This window comes from Neovison vison, chromosome 7 (genome assembly GCF_020171115.1).
Source record: "Neovison vison isolate M4711 chromosome 7, ASM_NN_V1, whole genome shotgun sequence".
NCBI lineage: Eukaryota > Metazoa > Chordata > Mammalia > Carnivora > Mustelidae > Neogale > Neogale vison.
The window spans coordinates 108,901,736-108,916,027 of record NC_058097.1 but is presented as its reverse complement, the minus strand read 5'-3'; the positions used below and the strand labels follow the sequence as shown (position 1 = coordinate 108,916,027).

The following is a 14,292-nucleotide window of genomic DNA, read 5'->3' as shown; positions in this document are numbered from 1 at the left end:
CCGGGGCTACACACACCAACCCACCTGTTCTCCCTATTTATTTATTTTTAAAGATTTTATTTATCTGACAGAGAGACAGCGAGAGAGAGCACAAGCCAGGGGAGCAGGAGAGGGAGATGCAGGCTCCCCAGGGAGCAGGGAGCCCAGTGCAGGACTCCATCCCACAACCCTGGGATCATGGTTGAGAGGGAGCCCAATGCAGGACTCCATGCCACAACCCTGGATCATGACCTGAGCCGACTCAGACATTTACCTAACTGGGCCACCCAGGCGACCCCTGTTCTCCCTATTTAAAGATAAATGCGTTAACCTCAGAGAGTTTAGGTTAAAATGTAGTTATTCGCCTAATACCTCTGAAAAAACATATACTTTCTTTCAACAAAACTAAAATTGCTTAATCTTACACACAATACCCAACCTATAACACGCAATCAATAAATGTTAATGATAATTCACCAAAAAAACCACTCCTCATAATATAACATTTAAAATATCACAAGTTAAAAAATGTCTCCAATCAAGTGTTTACTTGATTCGCTTGCATTTTCAAGCTAGTACCGTGTACCTTTCACAAATATTATTCATCCCTCCCTCAAACATGACCTTATGAAGATCATTTGCAGATTAAATGTCTGCTCTTAAGATCTTTTTGAGATGAATCATCACATGACAAGGGAAATCAGTATTCCACTAACAACTCGTGAGTTTTTAACACCAACACAGACCATAAAGAAAATATTTAAGTAGACTTACTCTTTTGATACTAAAATCTCCTAGAAAGGAAAATGCCCTCAACACGTATAACCTCTAGGAAAATGTTCAAAAAAGGCTCTGTGACTAATTTAACAGTTAACAAACATCAAAAGTGAAAACCTGCCTTTATTTACTTTAATTTCCAGTCATAGCTAGCTAGTTAAAGCATAAATGGACACTGAGCTCCAAAAACATTCACCAAAAAATTTCTAAAAAGCTAAAACATTTTCCTGTTCAGTGTGTCCTCCATTTGGCCAACTTTATTTGGCCTTCCGAGTCTTGCAATGGCAAAAATGGCTTCCTTTTGTTTACTTTTGCCTGTACATTTACAGCATCACTCAAAACAATGCCAAAAAGAAACGTGCTCTGGGAAAGCAACAGCATCCTTGTACGGCTGCCACACAGTTCATTCATAAGAGCTTTCTCATTGGCCTCACTCCTCCCTTTGCTTCTGCCAAGCCTCAATGGTCAATAGAAAAACTTTGGAAAGTGCTATGATCACAATAAAAAATGAATAAAATTATGCTTGGAAACAGCTAAATTTATAAAAAGAGAAAAGTTACCAAGAACAGTGCCTAAGCCTAATTCTATTCTGAACACAGACTCTTCTGTACCACTAAGGAACCTGAATTTCCAATTAGACAGAAAACTAACCATATAGGACTATGAATGACTAAGTATTTTTAGCTCTGCAAACCTCAACTTATCCGTGGAACGGTTTTTCATTTCAAACATTTCATACGATAAAATGTGATTAAAATAAGCTTTATGCTTAGAAATGAGTATTCAGTTGGTTGAGTTGATCTTAAAACACGTAAAATCTGGTTACAGTTTTTAAAGTTAAAGACTCCATATTGCTCAAGGGAGCAGGAGGTATGGCAGAAAGGACCCCAGGTCCGGAGACCTGGGCTCTAGCCTGATGACCAACATTATTTGGCTATGCTGACCTTAACCAAGTTTACTGACCTCTCTGGATCTCAATTTCTGCCTCTATAAATGAAAGAGATCAATTAATTTCTAAAGCCTCTTTAGACTTTAATTTTTTAACATCTTCTTAAAGCTTCAGGTTTAGAAACTCACCAACACAGAAACCTGAAAACGGTTAACAGTATTACAACTATATACTGTGAAGCTTTTAAATGTTTTCTAAAGAGAAATCAGAAACCTGTACTTTTTTTTTTTAAGAAACCTATCATCACAGATAATGGCCCAAAGAAAAAAGCCTTTTACTTCTAATTACTATTCTCCATTATTGATTTCTCAAAACTCCATTCAGGGACTTGAACTATAATTACTACCTAACACTTCTCAAATACCACCCAACACTATTTATTAAAGACACTATGCCACTTATAACTAATTACCAATCTCATTACTTTCATTTATCACATTAGCTGCAGGAAAAAAATCCAACACAGTGTAGAATATTAAATAACCTACACGTACTGATAGTTTAACCATGCAGTTTTTATACACAGATTCTATTTTTTTTTTTATTTTAAAGATTTTTATTTATTTATTTGACAGAAATCACAAGTAGACGGAGAGGCAGGCAGAGAGAGAGAGGGGGAAGCAGGCTCCCTGTTGAGCAGAGAGCCCGATGCGGGACTCGATCCCAGGACCCTGAGATCATGACCTGAGCCGAAGGCAGCGGCTTAACCCACTGAGCCACCCAGGCGCCCCACAGATTCTATTTTTTAAAGAAAAATATAATTCTCCACCCAGACTTATCAGTGCAACTTCAAACAGAATACTCAGCAGATTATAGAGATTAAATGATTTTAGAGATAAATACTAGAGATTAAATGATTTTAGCATCACTTTTGGATGTCAGACCCTCATTAAGATACAACTGTGGCTTAGGATAGTACAGAGGCACTGATGTGCTCTCAAGTTCCTTCCCTTCCCAATCCCTTGTCTTGTCTCATCAGGAATGAAGTGAAGTTTCGCCTAATGATTTCCACGGACACTTCCCAGGGTCCTTTGTATACCTTCGGTTAGATCACCAGATTCTAAGTACACTGGGTCATCTTTAACTCCCCAGCACCTGACAAACAGCTTGTGTCCAATTTTAGTATATGTGCTGCCGAAGCGAGCACTACAGCTTGTGTCCCATAAAAGTGTATGGACAGATGCCAACATAATTTTAAAAATTTTTTTTTATTTTTTATTAACATATAATGTATTATTAGCCCCAGAGGCACAGGTCTGTGAATCACCAGGTTTACACACTTCATAGCACTCACCATAGCACATACCCTCCCCAATGTCCATAACCCAACCACCCTCTCCCTACCCCTGATTTTCATCTAAGGTACCAAGGAATCGTATTTAAATCAACAAACTAGACAAGGATCATGAGTGGAAGCAAATTTTTTAGAGGGCAACGTGCTAATACATATATATATATATTTTTTTTAAGATTTTATTTATTTATTTGACAGAGAGAGATCACAAGTAGGCAGAGAGGCAGGCAGAGAGAGAAGGAGGAGGAAGCAGGCTCCCTGCTGAGCAGAGAGCCCGATGCGGGACTCGATCCCAGGACCCCGAGATCATGACCTGAGCCGAAGGCAGCGGCTTAACCCACTGAGCCACCCAGGCGCCCCTAATACATATATATTTTAAAACTTGAATGTATGGGGGCGCCTGGGTGGCTCAGTGGGTTAAGCCGCTGCCTTCGGCTCAGGTCATGATCTCAGGGTCCTGGGATCGAGTCCCGCATCGGGCTCTCTGCTCAGCAGGGAGCCTGCTTCCCTCTCTCTCTCTCTTCCTGCCTCTCTGTCTACTTGTGATTTCTCTCTGTCAAATAAATAAAATAAAATCTTTAAAAAAAAAAAAAAACTTGAATGTATGAGTCTTCTGATCCAGCACATTTCATTTCTAGGAGTTTATTCTAAAGAAATATTTAGAAACTGCATAATGGGTAGTCACCACAGCACTGTTCCTAATATTAAAAATCAGAAACAGGGGCGCCTGGGTGGCTCAGTGGGTTAAGCCTCTGCCTTCGGCTCGGGTCATGATCTCAGGGTCCTGGGATCGAGTCCCGCATCGGGCTCTCTGCTCAGCAGGGAGCCTGCTTCCTCCTCTCTCTCTGCCTGCCTCCCTGCCTACATGTAATCTGTCTGTCAAATAAATAAAATCTTTTAAAAAAAAAAATCAGAAATAATCTAAAAGACTATCAATATGAATTTATTAGATAAACATATAATTATAAAATCTTATACAATCCTTAAAAAAAAAAAAAAAGAATTCAGGAAGACCTGTATGTGGTATTAACATGGTAAATCTCCATAATACAGCAGATTTTGAAAAAGCAAAACAGAGCGCCTGGGTGGTTCAGTGGGTTCAAGCCTCTGCTTTCAGCTCAGGTCATGATCCCATGGTCCTGGGATCCAGCCCCACACTGGGCTCTCTGATCCGCGGAGAGCCTGCTTCCTCCACTCTCTCTCTGCCTGCCTTTCTGCCTACTTGTGATCTCTGTCTGTCAAATAAATATATAAAATCTTTAAAAAAAAAAAAAAAGAAGAAGAAGAAGAAAAAGAAAGAAAGAAAAAGAAAAACATTCTAGAACCATTTTTATTTAAAAACCCACTTTTCGGGCGCCTGGGTGGCTCAGTGGGTTAAGCTGCTGCCTTCGGCTCAGGTCATGATCTCAGGGTCCTGGGGATCGAGGCCGCATCTGGCTCTCTGCTCAGCAGGGAGCCTGCTTCCTCCTCTCTCTCTGCCTGCCTCTCTGCCTGCTTGTGATCTCTCTCTGTCAAATAAATAAATAAAATCTTTAAAAAAAAAAATAAAAACCCACTTTTCCTTAAAAAATGTATATTCTGAGGGTGCCTGGGTGGCTCAGTGGGTTAAGCCTCTGCCTTCACCTCAGTTTGTGATCTCAGGGTCCTGGGATCCAGCCCCTCAACAGGCTCTCTCCTCAGCGTGGAGACTGCTTCCCCCCGCCCTGCCTGCCTCTCTGCCGACTTGTGATCTGTCAAATAAATAAATAAAATCTTTTAAAAAATGTATATTCTAAGTACAATTTACTTTTGAAATTTAAGAATAATTAAAATCTTCAACATAAGTGAAATATACTACTGCTATTTCTCAAGAAAGAAAAAAAGTCTGTTAGGCTCACCTAAAATAAAAGCAACTGTGGAATGGAAACTTGCTACTTCAAGCATGTTCCCTGGGGCCAGCTGCATGGACATCACCCAGGAGCTGGTCAGGAATACAGAATCATGGGCCCCACCCCAGGTTTACTCAGCCTCTACCTTTTTAACAAGATCCCCAGATGGTCTGGGGGCACATGGGTGGCACAGCTGGTCAAGCATCCAACTCTTTGTTTAGGCTCAGGTCATGATCTAAAGGTCATGAGACCAAGCCCTGCATTAGGCTCCCACTCAATGTAATCTGCTTGAGCTTCTCCCTCTCTCCTTCTGCCTCTGCCCCTCCCCATCCTCTAAAAAATAAATAAGTCCACCCTGGGCGCCTGGGTGGCTCAGTGGGTTAAGCCGCTGCCTTCGGCTCAGGTCATGATCTCAGGCTCCTGGGATCGAGTCCTGCATCGGGCTCTCTGCTCAGCAGGGAGCCTGCTTCCTCCTCTGCCTCTCTGCCTGCTTGTGATCTCTCTCTGTCAAATAAATCAATAAAATCTTAAAAAATAAAAATAAAAATAAAAATAAAAAATAAATAAGTCCTAACCACCACCCCCCACAATGGTCTGAATTCATATTAAAGTGAGAAGCACTGGCTTATAAGAAATCACCTAACATGGGATGCCTGGGTGGCTCAGTTGGTTGGACGACTGCCTTCAGCTCAGGTCATGATCCCGGAGTCCCGGGATCGAGTCCCACATCAGGCTCCCAGCTCCATGGGGAGTCTGCTTCGCTCTCTGACCTTCTCCTCGCTCATGCTCTCTCTCACTGTCTCTCTCTCAAATAAATAAATAAAATCTTTAAAAAAAAAAAAAAAGAAATCACCTAACAAGAGTCTGAACACCAGACGAAAGTATTAGCTAGGTGACTTAGGTTACTTAATCTCTCTGAATCTCAATTCCATTCTCCTCAAACACACTATTTTGAGATTCCTGATGTATCAGCAGATGTGAACTGTAAACTGCTGCTCTACAAGGGACGATTAGAACTCAATTATCAGTCTTAGTGAGTAAATGCTAAAAAGTCAGTAACTTGCTCAAGTTGATCTATCTTTCATGGGCAGTGCTGTCCATTCAACCTTCTCAGAACCTAGCTTAGGGAAAGGGACTAAGGACTGGAGAGATGGAACCCAAACTGTAGACAGTATGTACCTCTGGAGAGGTAGTCACGTGTGGGCAGGAGAGGAATAGGGGACTTTTACATTTTGTTCTGTATGATTCATATGTCATTTTTCACAAAGAGTGCTACAACAGATACTGCTATTCAAAGTAGGAAGAGGCGGGAATTAGGATCCTATCCCATTCACTAAAGTATCAATACCCTGGCCTTGTTTTAAGACTTCCTCATGCCTGGGGCGCCTGGGTGGCTCAGTGGGTTGGGCCGCTGCCTTCAGCTCAGGTCATGATCTCAGGGTCCTGGGATCGAGTCCCGCATAGGGCTCTCTGCTCAGCAGGGAGCCTGCTTCTCTCTCTCTCTCTCTGCCTGCCTCTCCATCTGCCTGTGATCTCTCTCTGTCAGGTGAATAAATAAAATCTTTAAAAAAAAAAAAAAAGACTTCCTCATGCCTGATCCCAGAGCCAGAGCAAAGGCAGTATTCAGAGGTGGGTCTGAGAAGGGGACCAGGCAGTAGAGTCTGCAAAGTAAGAGTCACTGTCCATCCTAAAAAGCTTGCAGAGAGGAGACCCAGAGTCATCGTGGATTTCTTCTAAAGGAATCACAGGAGCATCTATGACTGTGGCACCAAATCTTCCCAGGGCTTGAAATCCCCAGTGGGTGTATACCACCAATGCCATCGTTAGCACCCCTTTCCCTTCCTCCCTTTGGAAGCTGCTGCAGGAAGGAACACTGTGTGGACAGAGCTGAGGCTGGCTTCCAGTGCTCCTGGTTGACTACTCCCACCTATTTCCTTCCAGCACAAAATGTGCTAATCATGAAAACATTTCACAATGACTTGCTTGTTATAATCCCCCTACTTCCAACAAACCTAATGTAGATCAGAATTAACAACTTCATTAAAAAGTAGGATTGAAGTTTAAACTCAGTTTTCGGGGCACCTGGGTGGCTCAGTGGGTTAAGCCTCTGCCTTCGGCTCAGGTCGTGATCCCAGGGTCCTGGGATCGAGCCCCGCATCGGGCTCTCTGCTCAGCAAGGAGCCTGCTTCCTCCTCCCTCTCTCTCTGCCTGCCTCTCTGCCTACTTGTGATCTCTGTCTGTCAAATAAATAAATAAAATCTTTTAAATAAAAAATAAAAAATAAACTCAGTTTTCAAGTTAATACTTCATTTATTATTCTTTTAATGATCTAGGTTAATCATTAGGGAAATGGTTTTTTTTTCCATAGTATAAACGTTACTAAGGGGGCACCTGGGTGGCTCAGTCGATAGATGTCTGCCTTCGCCTCGGGTCATGATCCCGGGACCCCACTGGGATCAAGCCCCACATCGGGCTCCCTGCTCTGCGGGAGGCCTGCTTCTCCCTCTCCCACTCCCCCTGCTTGTGTTTCCTCTCTCACTGTCCCTCCGTCAAAAATAAATAAATAAAATCTTTTTTAAAAAGTTACCAAGTTGTTATGTTTGAATAGAACAGTGAAGAGTAAGGGACCAATCTGCCATGATTTATCAGGCTTAATGTATATATACTAACAACAAACCTACTACATACTAAAAACAGGTTTTACTATATAGCAAGAGTTACCAAACACGTCAACCAAAGTTACAAAATGAACAGATTCTCTTCTTCCCTGACCCAACCTCACTTTTATTCTATATATACCTACCAAGTTATCACAAATCACGTGAAATGCTCAAGCAATCTCGTGTTTCACAAGGAATTACAAAGAATTTTACATCCTGGGACGCCTGGGTGGCTCAGTTGGTTGGACGACTGCCTTCGGCTCAGGGCGTGATCCTGGAGTCCCGGGATCGAGTCCCGCATCAGGCTCCCAGCTCCATGGGGAGTCTGCTTCACTCTCTGACCTTCTCCTCGCTCGTGCTCTCTCTCACTGTCTCTCTCTCTCAAATAAATAAATAAAATCTTTAAAAAAAAAAAAAAAAAAAGAATTTTACATCCTTTGGGGGAGGCCTTAACAGCACAATCGTGTTTTACAATGACTATGTATTATTACCTTTAAAACAGAGAAAGGTAGGGCGCCTGGGTGGCTCAGTGGGTTAAGCCGCTGCCCTCAGCTCAGGTCATGATCTCAGGGTCCTGGGATCGAGTCCCACATCGGGCTCTCTGCTCAGCAGGGAGCCTGCTTCCTCCTCTCTCTCTCTCTCTGCCTGCCTCTCTGCCTACTTGTGATCTCTCTCTGTCAAATAAATAAATAAAATCTTTAAAAAAAAAAAAAAAAGAGAGAAAGGTAAAAGTACTTTGAGTAAATGGTACCTTAAGCCATCACTCAAAAGAGATTCCCTACCTGATTCTCCCTAATTCATCACACAGAGAATGAGGAGGGACTATGTTTTGAGCTCATTTTATTTTGTTAACTGTTTGCTTGCACTTCATTCACCAACTACCCCATGTCAGGCCCAGGAACTGAAATTAAGACAAAGCCTTGGTCCTGAAGAGCTCTACTGGACGGTAAAATAGATGGACAAAGAAAAGTCATAAATGATGCCAGAGGTAACATGCATTGAGTATAATGGGAAAATAAAGTGCACAGGCCTCTGAGACCACCATGCAAAGTAACCGGTACACATAATTTGGAGACACACAAACCCTTAACCTGAAAGTAGAAGACAAATGGTATTTCACTGAATGATATTAAAGGCTATCCTAGTATCACTCAAGAGAACATCTACTTCGCTTGAGTGTGTGAACGGCGGAACGTAAGTGTACATGAAGATTGTTTTATACCTACACAGGTCACTTTCTGAATAAATGGCTTTTTGTTACTGAGGCTCTGCTGTATACCTAAGAAGGTACTGTATGGAGGGAATAACTAAGCCTCAGGAGATAGGTGATCCTGGATTCCAAGTCAGCCTCCAAACTCACTAAATTAAATTACCTAACTTCTCTGAGCCTGTCTCCTTCTATAAGACACACATGATACCACCAAAGGGCTACTGCAAAAAATAAGTTTAATGAAATTAAAATGTATTCCCACCCCCACATCTTATCTTTTCAGTTATTTCTTTGGAACATACAAAACAATTTAATATATGTGCTGCCAAAGCGAGCACAATACAAAACAAATGAAATATTTACAAAGCATTTCCTATTGAGTAAGCCTCATGACTGGACACTGCAGGAAGTTAGCAGACTATAGTTGCTGTCCTCATGGAGTTTACAATCTTGTATGTACGCTATGTTTAAACTTAAGAGATCTCCTATCGCTTTGTACATATTTACATGGTCCCTTATCACTATAATGTAATCTCCTGGAAGGTAATTTACACCTAGCACTATGCTTGGGACTTAGCATGCAAAGGAAGGAAGCTGAGAAGGGGAGGAGGAAATAGTCCAATGAAATATACTGAATCATAAATTCTATTTAGTGCACCTTACTTCTAAAATATAGAAAGGTACTTTTGGGGGAGGGGGCAGGTAGGACAAAGAGAAGATAGGTAGTAGAAGGAAGAATCACCTTTCGAAAATACTTTTTTAGGGGTGCCTGGGTGGCTCAGTGGGCTAATGCCTCTGCTTTCAGCTAGGGTCATGATCCCAGGGTCCTGGGATAGAGCCCTGCATCAGGCTCTCTGCTCAGCAGGGAGCCTGCTTCCCTTCCTCTCTCTACCTGCCTCTCTGTCAACCTGTGATCTCTGTCAAATAAATAAATAAAATCTTAAAAAAAAAAAAAAAAACTTTTTTAAACTCATGACTTAAAAGGAAGCTTTTTCCCTTATAAATCATAAGGGAATTATAATTTTTTAAAATATTTATTTATTTCAGAGAGCTGCAGGAAGGGGTGGGGGAAGGGAGACCGAGAGAAAACTCAGGCTGACTGCCAACTGAGCCGGACATAGGGCTCAATCTCACGACCCAGAGATCATGACCTGAGCGGAAACCAAGAGTCAGATGCTTAACCGATTGAGCCACCCAGGTGTCCCATAAATTCTTTTATAAATTATATCCCATTAAGGGATGCCTGGGTGGCTCAGTTGGTTGGACGACTGCCTTTGGCTCAGGTCATGATCCCGGAGTCCCGGGATCGAGTCCCGCATCGGGCTCCCAGCTCCATGGGGAGTCTGCTTCACTCTCTCTGACCTTCTCCTCGCTCATGCTCTCTCTCACTGTCTCTCTCTCAAATAAATAAATAAATAAAATCCTTTTTTTTTTAAAATAAATAAATAAATAAATAATATCCCATTAAAAAAAATCAACACCTTCATGTTCTAGTGATATAAGCCAATTCAAAATAAAAACAGAGTACAAACATAGTACACCCAGCATGATGCTCTACTCCAGAGATGGGCGACCTACAATCTCCAGCCTTCTTTTAAACCTGCAAACTAAGAACAGCTTTTACATTTTTAAAGAGTTATAAAACAAAAGCAAAGAAAACAAGACTAAGTGGGTCCAGCAAAGCCTAAAATATTTACTGTCTGTCCCTCGACAAAGTTCGCCAACTCCTGCTCTACTTCCTAACAGAATTTTGAATCTCTCACCAAACTAAATATTTCAATACTTCCGAGCTGACATTTAAGGCAATTTATAGGATTTCTCTCCACTCCCCTGCCCACTTGGCTCTTACTAGCCACTTTCTTCACACACAAGTATTCACACAAATATTAATTACAATATACGAGGCTAGCACCAAAAAACCCCAGAGGCTGACCATGTCTTTTGTTAAATAACAAGTGCTCTAGGACAAGCATTTTCCCAACAATGAGTTTAAGTTCCACAATGGATTAGTAAAATCGGGCCTATGTTGACCAGAACCCATGACTTATGCCAACTTCTCCATCTGCACATATTCAATATTGGGGGAGGGGAGGACACCAACAGTTCCCAGTGCAAAGTCAATAAACTGATTATTAATAGGCTGGAGTACCATTCATCTAGCTTCAATAACAAGGACAAAACAGGAAATAGAAGGTGACAAGAACCAAATTCAGTAACTGTGTGGGACACCTGTGGATTTGAGAGTTAAGTTCTTTACCACTTACATCATACCACACGAAGACAAGGAGGGTTACTGACACATTTAAGACTCTAACAGTAAAAAAGTGGGGAAAAAAACCACTTCTGAAAGCATAGAAGAGACCGTTCAATCTAATAGGAAAGTACCCAAAATCTGGAGAGCAGTATGAACCTATCAGATGAATACATCAGAAAGAATTAAGTTTTATTTCAGCATGATTAGTAATATGTGATATGGGGCACAGAAGAGTACTAAAAATTACCTCCTAGGACAAGCGACACAAGGAATAAAACATTCCTCTCCCAACACTAGAAAGGAAAAGCTAAGTGTCCACTTTCCCTAAACTATCAAAACCTGAGAAGCACTCAAAATGAGTATTCTTCCCCATTAAACACTCTGCAGAAAAAATCCATTAAAAAATCCATACACATACTTTAAGAAACAAAGGAATAAAACTTCAAGAAGGATCTTATTGAACTACTTTACAGAGATTCAAAAGTCTGAGAAAAAGTCTGTCATTTTTAAGGAAAGGTCTCTAGTCAACAGTTTCGATATACCACTTACACACATCTTAAATGAGAAACTAAAAATACAAATTTTTTTTCTATTCCAGGAGAACCTTAGTCCTTACCTATAAAATCTCTAAAATGTAACCCTACAAACTTCAGATACTGAATACATTGGATAATTTTTTAAAAAGTGTTCAATGAATTCAAAGTGTCCTTTCTATGCCTAACTTTCTGTAATGGTTTTATTATGACTTCTAATAATAAAATTAGCACTACACCACCAATATAATGAACATACAAATACTGGGATCATTCATTACAGTACCAGATTATTTAACATTAGAAACACTAGAAACCCGGGACACCTGGGTGGCTCAGTTGGTTAAGCAGCTGCCTTCAGCTCAGGTCATGATCCCAGTGTCCTGGGATCGAGTCCCACATCGGGTTCCTTGCTCTGCAGGGAGCCTGCTTCTCCCTCTGACTCTGCTTCTCTGTCTGCCTGTGCTCGCTCTCGCTCTCTCTGACAAATAAATAAATAAAATCTTAAAAAAAAAATTAAAAATTAAAAAAAAAAACACTAGAAACCCAAATGGCTCAGGAATCACTTGTATGCACTCCAGGAGTGTTAATTCACGCACCGGACTTATTAAGCATTTATATAGAACATTTTTATTTGCCAAGTGTTTCATAATCATTTTTATTAGCTGTTTTACTCCAAAAGAATCCATGAAGAACTTACAGAAGAGGAACCTAGACCTAGAGGAACCAAAGAAAACCAAGTTTATTCTGGAGGAAATAACACCATTCTCTTACAATATGCCAGATACTCTTAATTACTTTTCATTGGCAATATGAAATTTTTCAAGAAATAAGCTATGCATTAATGAATGTGAAAAAATATTAAGGAAACACTGCACTGAATTCTCTGGAAATGCTTAAACACTCTGAAGTACTCTGGAACACTATAGTTCTTTACCACAGACACAATGAAGAAGTAAAATTCTCTTAAACGGCGAACTTAATGGCCAAATATAAAAGGGTATTTTTTACACTTGTTTTTAAAAAAAGGTAATCGAAGCTCACGAACAAGCTTAAAGCCAGGTCCTGCAACAAGGAGTCAGGTCCACCACGAAAAAACTAGAACCCAGCTAAAAGCAGCGTGAGGAGGAAGTTCTGGAAGCAGCCAGAATCTGGAAGGAGCCTGAAGCTGCTGTGCAGCCCGCTCAGTGAATACATCTTTCCGAAGATAATGGTTCTAACCAAACTTGTGGTTTAATCTCAGCACCAGCAATGGATCCCATCCAATGTTTTGGAGGATGAAAACTTGCCCCAGCGCTAGACGTGGAGGAAAGTTCTTCCTTGGCCCATTTAAACATCCGAATTTCTTTTATCTTGGTGTTACATCTTAACGAGAAAAACTGTGCGCGCCGCGAGCGCAGTTTGCCTGCGGAGTTGTCCTGACCCCAGGTCTCTCAGTCAGAGCCCATCAACGTTAATTCCCGAGTCCGAGCTCGACTCCTCATCCAGCCAGCCCCAGCCGGTACATCGCACACTCTTTTCTTTGCCCTCCCTCTCCTTCCTACCTCCTGGGGCCAATTTCGTGACCCACATCCCTAGACCCCGCAGAGCCCCAACATAACCCCCCCATTATACTTCCGCCCTGGTGGCTTCCCAGTTAACCTTCACCCCAGCCCCCATCCCATCTTTGTCTCGTTACCCCAAATACAGCACCTCAACGTTCTAACCACTCCTAACCACAGCCCTTCCCCCACCGCCGACCCCCACCCTCCCGGTCTCTTCCCCACCCCCACGTCCCCCACCCCTCGGCTGGGTCACCCCAGCTCCTCGCCTCCCCAGCCCCGCATGACCCGTCCCCTCCCCCCAGCTTCCTCTGTCCCTTCCTTCCCCTCCCTCGGCCCCTCCGCCCACGCCCACCCCTGCTCCCGCGGGTCCCGGGCAGGCCTTTCACCTTGTCCATGAGCTTCCAGCACTTCTCCACCATCTTCTTGTCCACGGTGCCCGGCGGGTGGGGGCTGAGGTGATGGTGGTGGTGGTGGTGCGGCTGGAAGGCGTCCTTCATGAGCCCGATCAGGCCGCCGGAGCCCGAGCCCCCGGAGCCGCCGCCGCCCCCGGCCCCGGAGCTCTTTTTCACGTTGCCGGCCATGGCCCGGGGAGGGTTGGGGGCCCAGCCGCGTCCGCCGGCTCCGCTCCGCTGCGAGCGAGGGAAAGAAGGAGGGCGTGAAGGAGGGGCCTCTCCCGGCCGCCACCGCCGCCGCCGCCACCGCCGGCTGTCGGGGCGGAGGGAGGGGCGGCCGCGGGGACGGGAGTGGGCGGCGACGGGAGCGCGGGTCCGCGCGGGCGCGCCCCTTCCAAGAGCGCGAGCCCGGGGGCAGGAGGAGCGCGCGGAGCTCGGCGAAGCCGGCGGCCTGGTCCCGACTGGGTAGCGACCGCTCCTGCGCTACCCCCTTCCGAGTCACAGCTCCCGGAAAGCCGCGGCCAAGTTTCCGCGCCGCCTACCCCTCCCCTGCCCCGGGGGGCGGGCCCAGGCGGAACCTTTGCGCCTGCGCCCTCTGCTGGAGAAGCCGGGAAAGGAAGGGGGCGGGGTCTGGCAGGAGTCTGCGCACTAGACAGAAGCCAAGCCCTCCATGTTCCTTGTGGGCTGTAAGGTTGGTGCTTTTGAGGGGTTTATTGGGACATTTAAATGAAGACAGGTAGCAGTGGAAGGAACCTCGACGTCAAATCTTTCCCCCATACCTGACGGATGAGGAAATTGAGCTTAAAGTCATTTGCTTCTTCACACTGTTGGA

At 43.5% G+C, this 14,292-nt stretch overlaps 1 protein-coding gene across 2 annotated transcripts in view; it reads right to left on the bottom strand.

The window, feature by feature from the left end:
• CBL (Cbl proto-oncogene) overlaps window positions 1-13,890 on the bottom strand; it is an 82,109-nt gene extending 68,219 nt beyond the window's left edge. The window contains exon 1 of one of the 2 annotated variants that reach the window (XM_044258029.1): window positions 13,455-13,890. In XM_044258029.1, the coding sequence (XP_044113964.1) occupies window positions 13,455-13,649 (195 nt within the window). In that variant the 5' untranslated portion in view covers window positions 13,650-13,890. Of the gene's footprint in view, window positions 1-7,670; window positions 7,776-13,454 lie in introns of those variants that run through there. The other variant, XM_044258030.1, reaches the window with a different exon arrangement.
• Between the last annotated feature and the right edge of the window lie 402 nt (window positions 13,891-14,292).